Source organism: Kogia breviceps, chromosome 4 (genome assembly GCF_026419965.1).
Source record: "Kogia breviceps isolate mKogBre1 chromosome 4, mKogBre1 haplotype 1, whole genome shotgun sequence".
NCBI classification, from domain to species: Eukaryota; Metazoa; Chordata; class Mammalia; order Artiodactyla; family Physeteridae; genus Kogia; species Kogia breviceps.
This window is the reverse complement of record NC_081313.1, coordinates 69,314,668-69,330,029: the sequence shown is the minus strand read 5'-3', so window position 1 is coordinate 69,330,029 and position 15,362 is coordinate 69,314,668. Positions and strand designations below refer to the sequence as shown.

General features: G+C 40.4%; 1 protein-coding gene across 1 annotated transcript in view; it reads right to left on the bottom strand.

Moving 5' to 3' along the window:
- The window catches only part of RASA1 (RAS p21 protein activator 1), a 107,257-nt gene extending 99,597 nt beyond the window's left edge, over window positions 1–7,660 (bottom strand). The window contains exon 1 of the mRNA XM_067031260.1: window positions 6,472–7,660. Coding sequence (XP_066887361.1) covers window positions 6,472–6,989 — 518 coding nt within the window. The 5' untranslated portion in view covers window positions 6,990–7,660. The remainder of the gene's footprint in view (window positions 1–6,471) is intronic.
- Between the last annotated feature and the right edge of the window lie 7,702 nt (window positions 7,661–15,362).

Below are 15,362 nucleotides of genomic sequence, written 5' to 3'. Positions count from 1 at the left end.
TTACACAATAGTCTTCTCTTATCCTCAGGAGATACATTCCAAGACTCCCAGGCATGCCTGAAACCTCAAATTAGTACGGAATCCCATACATACTCTATTTTTCCCATATGTAGATACCTATTTATAAATTAGGCACAGTAAGAGATTAACAACAATAACAATAACATTTATTATATGTTCTATAATAAAATAGAACAATTATAACGATATACTGTAATAAACATTACGTGAATGTAGTCTCTCTCAAAATATCTTTCTGTAAAACGTAACGCCTTTTCCATCTCAACTAAGCACTATCACACACTGTGGTCATAACTTTTGCAGTTTGAGGTGCAACAGCAAAACTATCATGAATTTCTTTTTCCTTCACAATTTCACAGATAGAAGATTCGTTCTTACTGTAGATCTTAGTAATCCCCTATTAAGTAGGAAACTTTCACCTTTTCACTTAAAGTAAGCACTTTACAGCTTCTCTGGAATATCCGAATTGCCAACATCACTACTCTTGCACTTTGGGGCCATTATTAGGTAAAATAAGGCTTACTTGAACACAAGCACTGTGACAGTGCAACAGTCAATCTGACAACCAAGGTAGGACCACTAAGTGATGGCAGGATACGTTGGACAAAGGTATGATTCATGTCTGGGAGGGATGGAGCAGGATTTCATCACACTACTCTGAAAGGTGTACAATTATTAAAACTCATGAATTGCTTATTTCTGGAATTTTCCGCTTAATATTTTTGAGCCATGGTCAACCGAGAGCAACTGAAATCGTGGAAAGTGAAGCCGTGGATAAGGGGGGACTACTATAACATCAAATACTGATGCTACAAAAGCTAATCAAACTTTCTATAAAACTTTAGTAAAAGAGAATTACAGTATAAAATTTCAAAATCACTTTCATACACTCTCATTCTTTCAACTCTTCCAAAACTATCCTCTAATTTGAAAAATTAGTACAATGTGTCAGTAGATTAATTTTATCATCTGATTTCTATATCATTAATGCCTTATCGTCCAGCTACATTGTACTTTCTTTTGTATTTCTTTCTGTCCCCCCGCCAATGTTCATTGTTTTACTCACAAAATCATGTAATCACTGGAACACCTAAAAGCATACTCCAAATCCCATTGGCGTGTGATTAGACATATGGAGAAGTTATCCATAAATTTTACCTGATAACAACTATTTTTTATTTAGCCCACAACTGAAATGTACTGCAGGTGATTTCAAGATAACACACCTACCATATATACATTGGCATATTCAAACAATGAGCCATAACCAACATCCATATTCAGTATCTTTGGTTTAAAATTAAGATAATGGTGGTCAGAAGCAAAATATATTGTGGGGATATTTGGACCATTCGATGAAAGACAATTTACCATGCAGACCGTAAGGGAAAAACTTCAAAGTACTTGCCCTTTCTCCCACGCTCTCCCTAACCACTAGTATTCTAATATTATCTAATATTTGCTTGTAAATGAATAGTACATGCAGTAGGCAGTTACTCTGATGCCCCCAAGAAATCTCACCTTCTAGTATTGGTGTCATTTTATAGCCCACTCCCACATTAAATCTAGACTGACTCACGTGATTAGCATTGACCATTGGAAAGTTAGCAAACATGAAGAACAGAGAGGCTTAGTAAGTGTTGGCATGGTGAGGCCTGTCCTCTGGGAATGCTCCCTCATGGAACCCATCTGCCACGCTGTGGAGAAGTTCAAGCTAATGAAATGGAAAGGTTAGGGTGGGGGGAGACATGGACACAGATACACACACAGATGCCCAGCTATCCACCAGCTGTTGCAGCCATCCCAGCTGACGTACCAGACTTTAACTTACCAGAGTTAAAAAGATACCTTGGACATTATAGCCAACAGGTGACACATGGAGCAGTCCCCAACAAGCCCTGCCCAAATTTTAGAATCAAGAGCAAATAAATGTTTCAGCAACTAAGTTTTGGAGCGAAGCAATAGGCAACTAGAACAACACATGCAATCCAATTAGCAGAGTTCCTGTTAGGTAGTAAGCAACCAAGAAATGTCATCATTAATACCTGACAATAATTGCTCTAAGTTCCATCACCTGCCCCCACCAAGGTACTGTTTGGAGTATTTGAGCTGCTCTTAAAGGCATTCTCTCATTTCCCTAATGGCTAGTAAAGAGATAGGGAGCAAAGCAACCAAAAGACCTCTTTATTTTCCCCTTCTTCTTCCTAATTTACCCCTGTCAGGTTTTTTTGTTGCTGTTGTTTTGGCTTTGGGGTCTTTTTTTTTTTTTTGGCTCTGTCAATAATGTTTGCCTGGTTTCCCTAGAGTGGCTAATCAATGATCCAGACCAATTCAAGCCTTTGGTAGTGCTGTGTATTCTCAGTAACTATAGGCACCCCCTGCAACCTACCCAAGACCACAGGTAAATAATTAAGAGTTCAGTAGGACAGACTCCTCACTAAAGGTCAAAAGTTTATACTCATTAATTCGTAATTCTTTTTTACCTAACAGAATCTTTAGGCAAAGGGCATAGGAACCAATTACCTCTTGTTCAGAATAAATTAAGCAGCATTGAAAACATACCTGCTACTTTTCCTCTAAGAGTTTACTGATCCTAATTATATAAATATCTTATTCTTTTAACCCCCATGACCCTTTGCTCATACTTCACTCATGATATTTATCTTAAGCTAGCCTGAATGACAGTAATTGGTTACTTAACTTTCTACTAGATCTAAAACTCTCCAGGAAGAGAGACTCATTAAGAAAAGGGGTATCTTACTCATTGTTGTATCCCTTAAATTAAGCTCCTACTACACTGCTCTACTACTCATATAGCAAAAATATCTGGTCCTGGTCAGAAACCACTTTGTCCATAACTAATCTCTTCAATTCTCACCCCCATTTTTATTAAGAAATAATGACTCACCCGGAGTTACAATGCAATCGGTGACAAAGGTAATGAATGCTACATGTCTTAGTACTAACATTTAACAATTATTTGACTTAAGAATGATTCTATTTTTGTAGAAACAGTAAGATGATTCTTAAGGAAAAGAAAGGTATTATTTACATTCCTTATTTCTTTGTTCTTCAACTTTCAGGCTTGAGAAAGCCTGCATTTTAGGTCCAGGGTAATATCTAGTTAATCCAGATGCCAGGCAAATAACATCAAAGGCAAAGCAGGCCAGGTAGAAACCACAGTTAACTGTAGAGCTCAGAATTCACCTAAATGGGGCAATCACTACTCAGCTCTAGAAATCTATTCTCAAGCAGGAACAGCAACCAGGTAGAGCCAACTCCTGTGATTTCTCAAGTGATGCTAGAAATCGAGACTTCTTAAACATGAAGTTTTCCTATTTTTAAATGGTAGCAAGTAATCACTAAATGCTCCAAATATACTACGAGCAAGCAATATATATATCTGTCAGTTGGATTCAGCCCAAGACCCTCCTACTACTGCAGGCTCATAGTTAAAAATCTCTATACATACTTGACGGTGGACTAAGGGAACTATTCTCCTTTCCTATCACCCCTCACCCCTGGGGAAAAGAGAAAGAAATAACAAGGACCACGAAAAGCAGCTACATAACAATACAGGTAGTACCAGTGACAAACTCCTTTAATTTAACTTTTCTCTCTCTTGAAACAAAACTTTGTTAGCAGTTTTAGATACAGAACCTTTTATAGCATAAAAATATATGGGGAGAATATTTTTTCTTTTTAAAATTTTTTCCTCAAAATTTGCAAAAAAAAAAAGAATATTCAAATACATGTAATAGTTACAATTATACAAACTTTTCTGGCCTTTACCCAACTAATGAAAATGCTCAGTAATAAACATGAGACTAATGATTCACCATGCACACAGAAAAACAAGATACAAAATACTAATAGTGTTATTATATTTGCACTGGTCTATCTACATATTGTCACTTGACTCTCTTGTGACCAACAGCACTGAACCAGCTGGACACATGGTTGAACTCCATGACCAGGGAACCCTGGTCTATCTAACAAACCACTGTGGTCTCAATCCTATGACCTGAATGAACCTCCTTAATATCATGCTATCAATAACTAAGGTGACCAGTCACTAGTAATCATATATTAGTCCAAAAGCATTTCTTCAATATTTTTATGAAAGACTTGACATTATTTAACAAAGTCGTTAAGGCTTTTCCTTTTATTTAAAAGGAATTTATAAAAAACTCTTGAATTCCATCTCTAAACCTGCTTAGCCTGCTAGAAGCCTTTATGAATTTAAAATAAAATTTCTGGTCTAATCAATCATGGTAGACAGGCCTTCAGAGTTCAAAACATTCTCTCAAATAGCTATTAGTAAGGGAGTTCCTATAGCAATAGAATTAGTAGGCAATTTAATGACAATAAAATTATATATTATTTGGGGAGACTACTAATTTATTGAACACTTACTATGTGCCAGGTACTGTGCTGAATATGTTCAGGGGGTTCTCATTAACCTTAAAAACGACCATATGAGGGAGACACCATTATTGTCCCCATTTTACAGATGGGGAAACTGACCTTTCCAAGATCACACAGCTAGTAAGTAGCAGAGTCAGGATTCCAACCCAAATCTTGTCTAACTTCAGAATTTGCACGCTTAACCACTACACTGTATTGCCTCCAGTGACTTTGGGTTGATATCTAAGATAAAGAAAAGAGGGAAATTTGTACTTCTCAGTGGCAAATTTAAAAAACATACTAGAAATGGAGGATACCTTTTAGAACAGGTACAATTCTCATATACACAGTCACACAAATAATATTTTTAATCCCAAATACAAACAATAATGATGAAAATCTCAAATGGACTTCTCAGAAACATAATTTTTCCTATATACTCACTCATGTTTATTATTAAAAATTTAATGGGAACACTATGTGTTTTCTGCTCAATTCTGCCATGAAGCTAAAACTACTCTACAAAATAAATTCTATCTTTAAAAATATTTAAAACTGCAACATACTAAATATGCCTAATTCAATTTAGTTAATAACTGGCATAAGACTATATTCTTTCACAATGAACAGCTGCACTTTATCATAACCACAGGAACCTTACTACTTAAGTGATTTGTTCAAAAAGGCTTGTAGGTGTGTAAACAGTGCAGTGTATTTTAAATTTTTAACACTCTCAAAACACCTTCAGAAAAGGCTGCAATACACAGATGTGAAATGATAAGTTGGTATAAAATCAGACCAAAAAAATTGAACTCACAATGAATAATATAAAAGGAATACAACACCCCTATACCATGGCTGACCTAAATAAGACTAACTTTACTTTTCCATCAAAAGATGTAGCCTTAAGTCAAAAATGTCCTAATTCGTTAAGTCCTTTATAAATCTTCCAAAGAAGATTATCAAAAAAATAAACAAACAAAAAACCACGAAAAAACAAAAAAACCTGCAATTGTCTAGAGTGATTGTCAACACAGAAACCAAATCTTTCTTCTTCTGATACTCACCAAGTTTGTCAAAATTCTAAAGGAAAATTAAGACAGATATGAAGGATCTATAAAGCAAGTTTTACCTACTATTACCTCTTCCCATCAACATTTTCCTCTCATCAAGGTCCAGCTTTATAAATACATACCTAAGTTCACTTATGAAGAGAACAAGGGGGAGGTACTATATATAGAAAAGTCATTTGTCATATATATTCCGCAGTAGACTGTCAAAATTAATTTTCAAATAGAATACTGTATTTGCCACCAACAAAGTGTTGAAGGGAGAAGCACACTATTAATTTTGTTTTGCTCCAATACTGTGCTTAGAAAGCTTCATCTTATAGAAGAATTACACTAATATTAATAAATGGGAATTCTACGGCACAAGTTACAAATATTGTTGGAGTATGAGCCCTTAACCACACCTGCAATTAACAGAACTTTCCTTTCTCGCTGACCCACGTTTTCAAAAGTGATACAAAGACTTTTCTGCACCGCAACGCTTTCAACAGGCAGAAGCTGGGATTTGCAGTGCAACAAAAACAAAGCATTCTGACCAATGCATGTTTAGAATGTTATTAACACAATACTCGTTTAAATGCTTGTATTCCAAGCTTCTCACTAGCCATCTAGCTTCAACAGGGAACACAACCAGGTTAATATAGACTACGACTGCCTTGGTAGCTGCAAGCTCAGCTGAATCCCAGGACGCCACCTCAATTTGGAAGGGGCAGAACCATATCCGGTTCTCACTGGATACACATTTTCCCATGCTTCCCATCTTTAAAACTTTACATCTTCCCAGAGGAGCAATAAATATACCAAGCCGCCAGGGAGTGTGCCTGTAGGGAAGATGAGTGATCAAATTAATTCTCTATGCACAGAACCATAAGCTTAAAAACTTTTCACAACGAGTAACAGCTGAAAGAACAAGGCATGTTTTCCCACTTCTTTCCAGGTGTCAGCTTCCCCCAAAACACCGGTCTTGACTTACTGGTTAGTCGGCGGAGCGGTCAGCGGGATGGCCACCTCTTCCTCCTCGTATTCTGGTCCATCCAGAGAGTCACCTTCGTCCACTGTTCCCAGGCCCGCGCCCAAAGGGGGCAGCTGAGGAGGCGGCGGCAAAGGAGGGAATCCGCCGCCTGCCCCGAAGGTCTCAACAGGCAACGAAGTGGTCCCCTTGGTGAGAGCCATCTCCCCGCCAGGTCCGGCGGCGGCAGCACCAGCCACGCCAGCAGCAGCACCTCCCCCTGACAGTCCGGCTCCCCCCAGTGCCCCCGCCACAGACCCGGGTCCCAGGAACCCTGACCCCAAAGCCGCTCCGCCACCCAGAGTCCCGGCCACTCCAGCCTCCGCCAGCCCAGGAAAGTGGGCGGCTGCCACAGGCAGGGCGGCGGGTATCTTCACCCGACACACTGCCGGATAGGCACCGGAGCCCGCGGCCCCGCCGCCTCCTGCTGCCCCGGCGGTGACCGGGCCGCCCTCTTCACTGCCGGCCTCGGCCGCCATCATGTTGAAGCCCGCTCTACTCTGCCCTACCCTGCCCGCCCGGGAGCCCCGGGGGCCACCAGGCCCGGGCTCCGAGCCGCCCCACCCAGGCGCGTCCCCTCTTCAGCTCCCCAGGCGGAGGAAACAACAACAAAAGGAGAGAGGCCGCCGCCGCGCCCCCTCTTCGGGCCACAGCCCAGGCTCGGGAGCTACCCGGGTTACGGGAAGAGAAGTGGGCAAAAAACCCAACGCCTGCACAAACGCCGCCCAAATCTTCACCTTACACACCCACACTCACGCACCCACACATGCACAGAAGCGAAAAACTTCCTGGCTGCACTCAGGAGGAAGGGAAGCACAGGGGAAGCGGCTGGGGCGGCTGCTGCTCCTTCAGCCACCGCCACGGCCGCCGCCGCCGCCGCCACCGCTTCTTCACCACCCCAGTTCCGGCCACCCCCACCACAGCCACCGCCGGTGCCGCTGCTGGGGCTGGGGCCACTGCAGCCGCTTCATCCTCCACCGGGTTGAGACGCGAGGGGTGGGGAGAAAAGAGGAAGGGGGGCGGGGTGGCGGGGAAACGGACTGAACTGCTCGCAACCTAGAGCGCTCAGTGAGATCGACGAGAGAGAAAGGAAGGCGGGGCACGGGAGGAGGAGCAGAGGGAAGGAAGGGCGGGGGAGGAGGAGGGTCAGGGCAGCTTCTGCGCAGGCGCCTTCCCGGCGCGTGGGTTGCGGGGGCTGGGCCTGGAGAAGGAAAAGGAAGAGTCGGGAGGGAAGGAAGCGGCGGGGACGCGCGGTGCGCAGCCGCGCTCGCTGTCCTGCTCCGGGTGGAGCGCGTGGCGGCGTGGCCGCATCTCTGGCGCGCCGGCTTCCCTGGGCTTTGTTTGAACGGCCGGTGAGACGGAGGAGGGAAAGAGTGGGTCCAGCGCACGCGGCCGCTCAGCGCGGTGAATACAGGAGAGATGGGAGAGACAAGGAGGGGTTGAAGAGGGAGGACCGGGGAGAGGGAAAGGAAGATACCGCGAAGCCAGTTCCTTGCTTCCTGACCGGTAGAACAAACACCCGTGGCCGGCGGCGCAGAAACCAGACATTCAAGGCCCTCGGAGGTGGGGGGTTGGAGGGGGCGGCCCGCTTGGAAGGTCGAGACCGTACTGTTACTGTTTCCGTTTTCTTTTCATAGTATAAATTACTATATGACTCTTACCAGCTAAAAAATAAAATGAAAATTTAAAAACTAGGTTCTGAAACTCAAAGAAAACGAAATGGATAAGGGGGGGGGCATATGTGGAGGGCTAAGAATTTTAGTAGAAATAGTGGTTGGTGGAAGTCAGATTTCTACCACCGTACACGTTTTGTTTTCTTCTCCCACTCTCCCTCTCTATTCCCTTTCTCTTTCTTCCTCTCTTTCACACACACTACCTTGCCATTGCAAGTCTGTTGGGTAACTAATAAGGTGTGGAGAGGAGAGGTGCCCCAGACATCACTAATCAACGCGCTTTTGTCCTCGTTTGTGTGCAAAACATGGCAGGTCATAATCCACGATGTACATGTGAATGCACAGAGCACTTTCAACTGGCAGATGTCAAGAAGGTCCCAAAGTGTCAGTTACAATTATGTATGGTTTCAAAAATTTCAATAAACTGAAATTTCACTCTTAATATAGCCGAAGAGAATCGGTTTTGTTTTGTCTTTTCTATTGGAATATGTATAAACATAGGTGGAGGAATCGTTCCTATTTTTTGAAATTCCAGTATCTGTGATTTGCCCTTTTGGATTCATATATTATTCTTATATTTTGCATTCTCCCGGGAAGAATCCCCCATTAAATATTGATCTTTGAGATCAATATTTTATCTGCTAAGGAGAGTCAAACCAACAAGAAGCACATTAAGGATAGGAAGGGTCTGAAATAGAGGCCAAGGGAAAAAGGAAAAGACCAGTAAACGAGGTGGCAAGGTGCACACAAGACATTTTCCTTTAGAAATGTCTCTATTTCCATAACCCTATTTGCCAAATCAGTGACAATGTGATTACCAGTAATCCTAAGGACTCCTTCATTCTGCTCACCTCTTATGCAGTATACTACCTGGGAGAGTGAAGATGGACTGACCAATCGCAAGAGTGGTCTCAGACCAGCACTATCCTAGGAACTTGTTAGAAATGCAAATTCTTGGACCCCATCCCACCCTAGACCCTCTGAATCAGAAAATGCAGTAATCTGTTTTGACGCGCCCTCCAAGATTTGCACGTTTAAGTTTAAGAACCACTATATGATAGTATGCTAAACAAGAAAATGGTAGGCAACACCATCATCAGCCTTTGAAAGTAGGACATTGGACTGGTAGGTAACCACCAGCTCTGGGTTATCACTGATATTTTCTAAGTGCTCACACACCGTAGGTATTCTGCCTGAGATTCCAGGTCAGATTCACTAATTTGCGGAATTATGTCCTTCCCCTTTTTTTGAAAATTCTTGAGCATCTAAAGGCCAATATTTAATGTAGTCCAGCACCAATTACATACTGATTTATATTGTTTTCTAGTTACTACAAAGGTATACTGCAGATACAACCTGTGGTCTATCCTACTGCCTAGCCCAATGTTATGCATACTTGCCAACTGCTTTGAGCAGGTCTCCATTCTTTTAACAAATCCTGGATTAGATCAGCTCACATCTTTAGACATCAATTGCTAAACCAGTGGGATCTACTATGTCTATTTGTGTATCAACCTAATACCAATATCTTACATTATATTCAGTCTTAGAGTAGTGTTGTCCTTTTCATCTAAAGAGATTACCAAATATTTTTGATGAGATATTTTCACATTTTTTTATATACTCCATTTATTGGATGGATCTAGGCCTTGATCTTTACTATTCTTTGTGTATTTCCTTAATCTCAAATCAGTCTTCTATCTTCACTGACTTTTAATTTTTTCCAAAAGGGCTAAATGTTTTACCTCCTTTATTTTTGTCTATTGCCTTTTTTCTTTCTCTATTCACCTTGACCTGCCCATCTCTCATTTATAGTCTCTATAATCTCATGTTTTTGTTTTGTTTTTCTGCTAATTTCTCTCTCAGTTTCTTCTCTGTTTTCCTTTCCTTTTCTTCCAAGCCACTGAATTTCCTGACATAGATACACTCCTTGAAGTTTCATGAGTCAAAAACTGAAGAAAATTTTTTAAAAAACAAAAACCTATGAAATATTTATTTGGAGAGAGGCATTACAGGGTTTCTGCAGGGACTGGTGTTAGGTGTGGTGTTATGTAACATTGGTTAACAAAGGGAAGTAAACTGTTAATTAAATTCACAGATAATATTAAACAGGGAGGCACTGAAAAACTATACAAAAGAAAAGAGGAAAATTCAAAATAGCTTTTACTTTTAGTAAAACAATTTTTGATATCTGTGATTTGAGAAAAGTTATTCCAGATATGGAATTAAATATAGTATTTAATGAAGAATAAACAATCAGAAATGCTGGGCAAAGACATGGGTGAAAAGAATCTGAACACAATTTTTTTAAAAATGAATTTGGCTCATTCTGATTTTATTGGCCACTCAAATATGAATGTAATACATTCCAAAACATTTTGCAGTTTTGATGTGAAAAGGTAACTCTGACTCAGTAATACAATTTTAGAGAAACTCAAGGAATTTAGATCAAATATCTGAGTAGTTTCTGAAGGGAAAACTAAGCAAGAAGTGATTAAGAGTGTTATTGCGTTTCATGCCCTAGTGCATACTCAGCTAAACAAATAGGCTTCCAAGTTTCTCTAAAGAGTGTCAAAAGGTTGCATTGACCTCAGAATTTTGAAAAGAATCCTTTACTCCTAACCCCTAATATCGTTACTGCATCTGTAGACCTCATCTTAAAATTTTCAAGAGCACATATTTCTGTATTAGGGAGATGTGTTGAGCAAATAACATTGAGGAGATACAGGTTAAGGGAAACTATTTTGATGAAAAAGTAAATAGCTCTGCAGAGATTACAGTATGTGGTATAATAACTAAGCTTGATTTAAATTATAAACACCGTGGAGAAATTAAAGAATAGTACGATCTCTGAGGCAGTAAAATAAACTTCAAAGAAAATTATTGGGAGCCCTCTTAAAACATTCAAATTTACATATGGTTAAAGGAGCTTAGATCAATTAGATCTAAATATCCCTTCTCTTGAAAGAAGAGTAGAAAAATGTCTTTATTTTTTATTATTTAGTTTATTTTTATCCTTTGGTCTTTATTTTGCTGATTTTTCATTATTCTATAACAGAAATTTTTCCCCTTCATCAATTCTAGTCTGTTTTTCTTTGCCTACTAGTTTCCTCTAACAACGAATAGTTCTATTTTTCCTTTCTGCACCTGGTTCCTTTACATGATAGTGCTCCATGCTAGAAGTAAGAGAGAAAAGGAAGTGGAATGGTTTCAGGGCAAGGGAAATGGGGGACTCAAGGCGGTATAGGACTCCATCCAGTTCACATTCTCCTCATCATTACACTCCCATTCTTTGCCTCTGTCTGTAACAATTTAAATACCACCTGAAACACAGTCATGGAATCCAACTAACCTTTGGCCTCTTCACCTTAGGAATCTTGCAAAGTCTCTTAATTCAGGTTGCATTCTTGGGTCTACCTGAGAATCTCCCAGTAACCCATTCATCTCTGAATTCAGTTAGTACATCAAATACACAAACCTTTTTAATAGGCTTTAAAGTAACTATACGATGAAAGGGTTAAATAGAGCTTTGAGATAATTATAGATAAAATAAGGTGAGTTTTAAGTACATCAAAAGAAATTGTGAGTAATGTAACTTTACCTAACTAAAACTACCTTTCTAAGATATTTCTAACTATAATTATTTCTTAATTCACATTTTTGAAGAACTCAATTTCACTTGTTATCTTAACACAACTTTTAAATATTTTAACTTTCTCTTCATTCTTTAATTGTGAAAATAACAATGAAATATAACATGTAGTACAGCAGTAACTTCCAGACTTCTGGATTTTACAGACTACTAAAGCTTCAACAAAATTAAGAGACTACTGAATTATGAATTTTGTGAAGTGAGTAGTATTTTGTTATTATTAACTACCATTTCCTACAACTCTATTTCATAAAAGGAAAAGACATTTCTAGCAGAAATAGTGAAAAGCGGGGTCGGGGAATAGGGGACATGGAGAGAGAAAGGAAGGGAGTGAGGGAAAGAACAAAAAGAAAAGGGAAGGAAATAATTTCAGGAAAAAAGCAAAGTCTTTTGAATTACATAAATTTAGCTTCATGAAATGTGCATGCTATAGTATGTCCTTCTTTTTCTTTTTTCCATGGATTTTTTAAAATTGGCATTGGTTTGCAGACCAGGTATCCTAGTTTGGGTTTCCCCAGAAGCAGACTCTGAAACTAAGACTTGAGTGTTAAGTTGTGTATTTGGGAGGTGATCCCGGGAAATTTCAGTAGGAGAGTAGGGAAGGGAAGGACGTTAATACAAGATGTGTTAAGGAGCTGGTCACTGCAGAGAGCAGCTGGGGCTCGATCCTACCGGGGAGCACTGGGAGATAGCACAAAACTCCTCTGAGAGTTGGCACACCTGAAGGACACTGAAACCGGTTCTTATTCTTGAGCTCCTGTTTGTCATTGGTTGAGGGCTGCTTCTGAAAGCATCTCCTTTCCAACACCCCCAGACTGCCCTGTGTGCAGCCTGAGCATCTCCCCTGGCTAGAGAAAACCCACAGGTAGAAAGGAACTGGTGTTTTCAGTGAGAGACCACTGCCTGCGTAGAACAGGTGAATGCCAAAGGGTAGGGGTTTGGCACTACTTACACCAGGGTTTGAGAACCCCTGTGATGAAGAATTTATTTCTGTTAAATATAGGCATGTTGTTTGTTATACTTGAGTCATTTTGTATTTCGGTTATCCTATTCTATGACCTAACTAAGGCTATTTAGCACAAATGGCTAAGAAGCTTATTCAGTGTTAATCATGGTGTGGCTGGGATGAGAACTCATTTCCCAGTCATGAATATTATCACTGGAGCAATGCTGACCAGAGAGAGTGACTTTCTAGAACTATTTATTGCTTGATTCAAGTATATTTTGTCGAGCTTCCCTGGTGGCACAGTGGTTGAGAGTCCACCTGCCGATACAGGGGATACTATCGGGTTCGTGACCCGGCCCGGGAGGATCCCACATGCCGCGGAGCGGCTGGGCCCGTGAGCCATGGCCGCTGAGCCTGCGCGTCCGGAGCCTGTGCTCCACAACGGGAGAGGCCACAACAGTGAGAGGCCCGCGTACCGAAAAAAAAACAAAAAAACAAACAAAAAAACATATATATATATATATATAGTCTTTTTTATTAACATGTATTTTCAGCTAAATAATAGGATAGAAGCAAAAGTGGTTATGCATTAGACATAAAATAGCTCATTGACAACCAAACGGGAAAAATTCAAGAAAAACTATCATGAGTATTACAATGGCATTTGTGAAGAAATAATCTGATAATATGTTTTGTTTTGTTAAAAGGTGTACAAAATTCATGCCTTATATTTGTATTGATAGAAACTTTTAAAGTTGTCAAAGTGTTCTCTTGTGCACTGTCTCTTTCACAGCTCTGAAAAAGTATGACAATAATATTATCTTCAACGGACAGATCTGTAAGCTTTTGAGTTCCAAAGGTGTGGTCAATTTGCCTTAAGTGATGAAGGTTTATTATAAGGATTCCTGGGGAAGTAAGGTAGGACAAGCAAACTGTCCCCCAACGAAACGTCTAGTCTCTAGGGAACCGTAAGATCACTAACAGCCATGCTTGTGGTCATGTCTGAAGAATGGGGACCATGTTATTATCTCCTTTCGTGGTGCAACCATTCCCATGGCTCAGGAGCCCTGTCACTCCTTCATTCTATTTCTCTGCTCAACACAGCCACTGATTCTGACTCTGCCCCCAAGTACCAACCTCCCCCAACCACCTCTCTCTCCACACCTCTCTATCTCAGGATTCCTGCTTACTCATGGCTTCCATTACGTCTTTCCTTCCACTTACAAGTATTTATTAAGTTCCAAGGAAACAATGCTGAGCCAAAATAGGCATGGTCCTTGCTCTCATGGATCATACAATTTAGAGTGAGGCAAACATTTAATCATCTAATAAATAAATGCAGCATTTAACACTAAGATAAATGATATTAGGGAAAGAAAAGCTAAACTGACTTGAAATCTTTATGGTTTTTATAGTCACTTGACAGATTCTTTGTTGAGTGTTCACAGAGCATTACAGTATGATAACGTAGATAGTAAATCAGCTCCAAACCTGAGTTGCTCGGACAGAGAGACTATATTTAAATCCCTCCTCTGCCACTGCTAGCTCTATAACTCTGGTCAAGTCACTTAACGTCTCTGATTCTCAGTTTTCTCATCTGTTACCCGTATGGATAGCAATACCTATTGTAAGGTTGGGTTCCCCCAGAATCAGACCCCAAGACTAGAATTGGATTATAAATTATTTGAGAGATCATCCCAAGAAACTCCACTGGAGAGGGAAGTGAGACAGGGAAGGGAAGGAAGCCAATAAAGAGTATGTCATCAAGTAGGTAATCACTGTGGGCAAGGGGTGCGAGCTCAATCCGATGGGGAACTAGGGGAAATCTTGTTAAACACATATCAGAGTTATACTACATGAGGAGTGAGGAAGCTGAGGTACTTATCCCCCAACTCCCTTCCACCTTTGGTGAAGACTGCTTCTAGATTCTTTAACTCGCTGCACTTCTGAGATGTCCTATGCTCACAGGTGAGAGAAAGCAAAGCCCCCAGAGAGTTACCAGGGAGATTCCATGGCCATGCACTAGAATTGTGAGTGACAAGGGAATGTGGGTGAGGCGATGAGAGCTTCTACACCTACCTTCGGGAGGTTTTTATGAGGATTTGAGATAAGAAGATAAGGAACAAAGTAGGAACTCAATAAACTGTATCTATTACAATGAATAAAATTCTTGTTGAGAGGATGAGATATGCACTTATGAAGTAGTAACAATAATACATTACAATGTAAAATTCAATATGTGATTGTTAACATGAGTTAACATGTTATATTACCACAATGGCAATTCAGAAGAGTCGGACAGATTGTGTTCTAGAGAAAAAGGGCAAAGCTTTTCCTTGAGTATCTAACTCCTTTAACAGTGAAAGAAAAGGGACTGGATCTCTCAGGCAAGGAGATAGGAAAAGGCAAGAAGACAAGATGAACATTTTTCTGTGGTAGAGAAGGAAGAAGCAGGCTTACTAGAGCAGAGAATTCATAATCACAAAGGAAGATGAAGTTGTAAGTTAGGGCAAAGTCAAGGAAGTTTTTAAAAGTTAATCAGAGGCATTTGGATTTTATCTTGAGTCAAACAGGCACCTTCTGA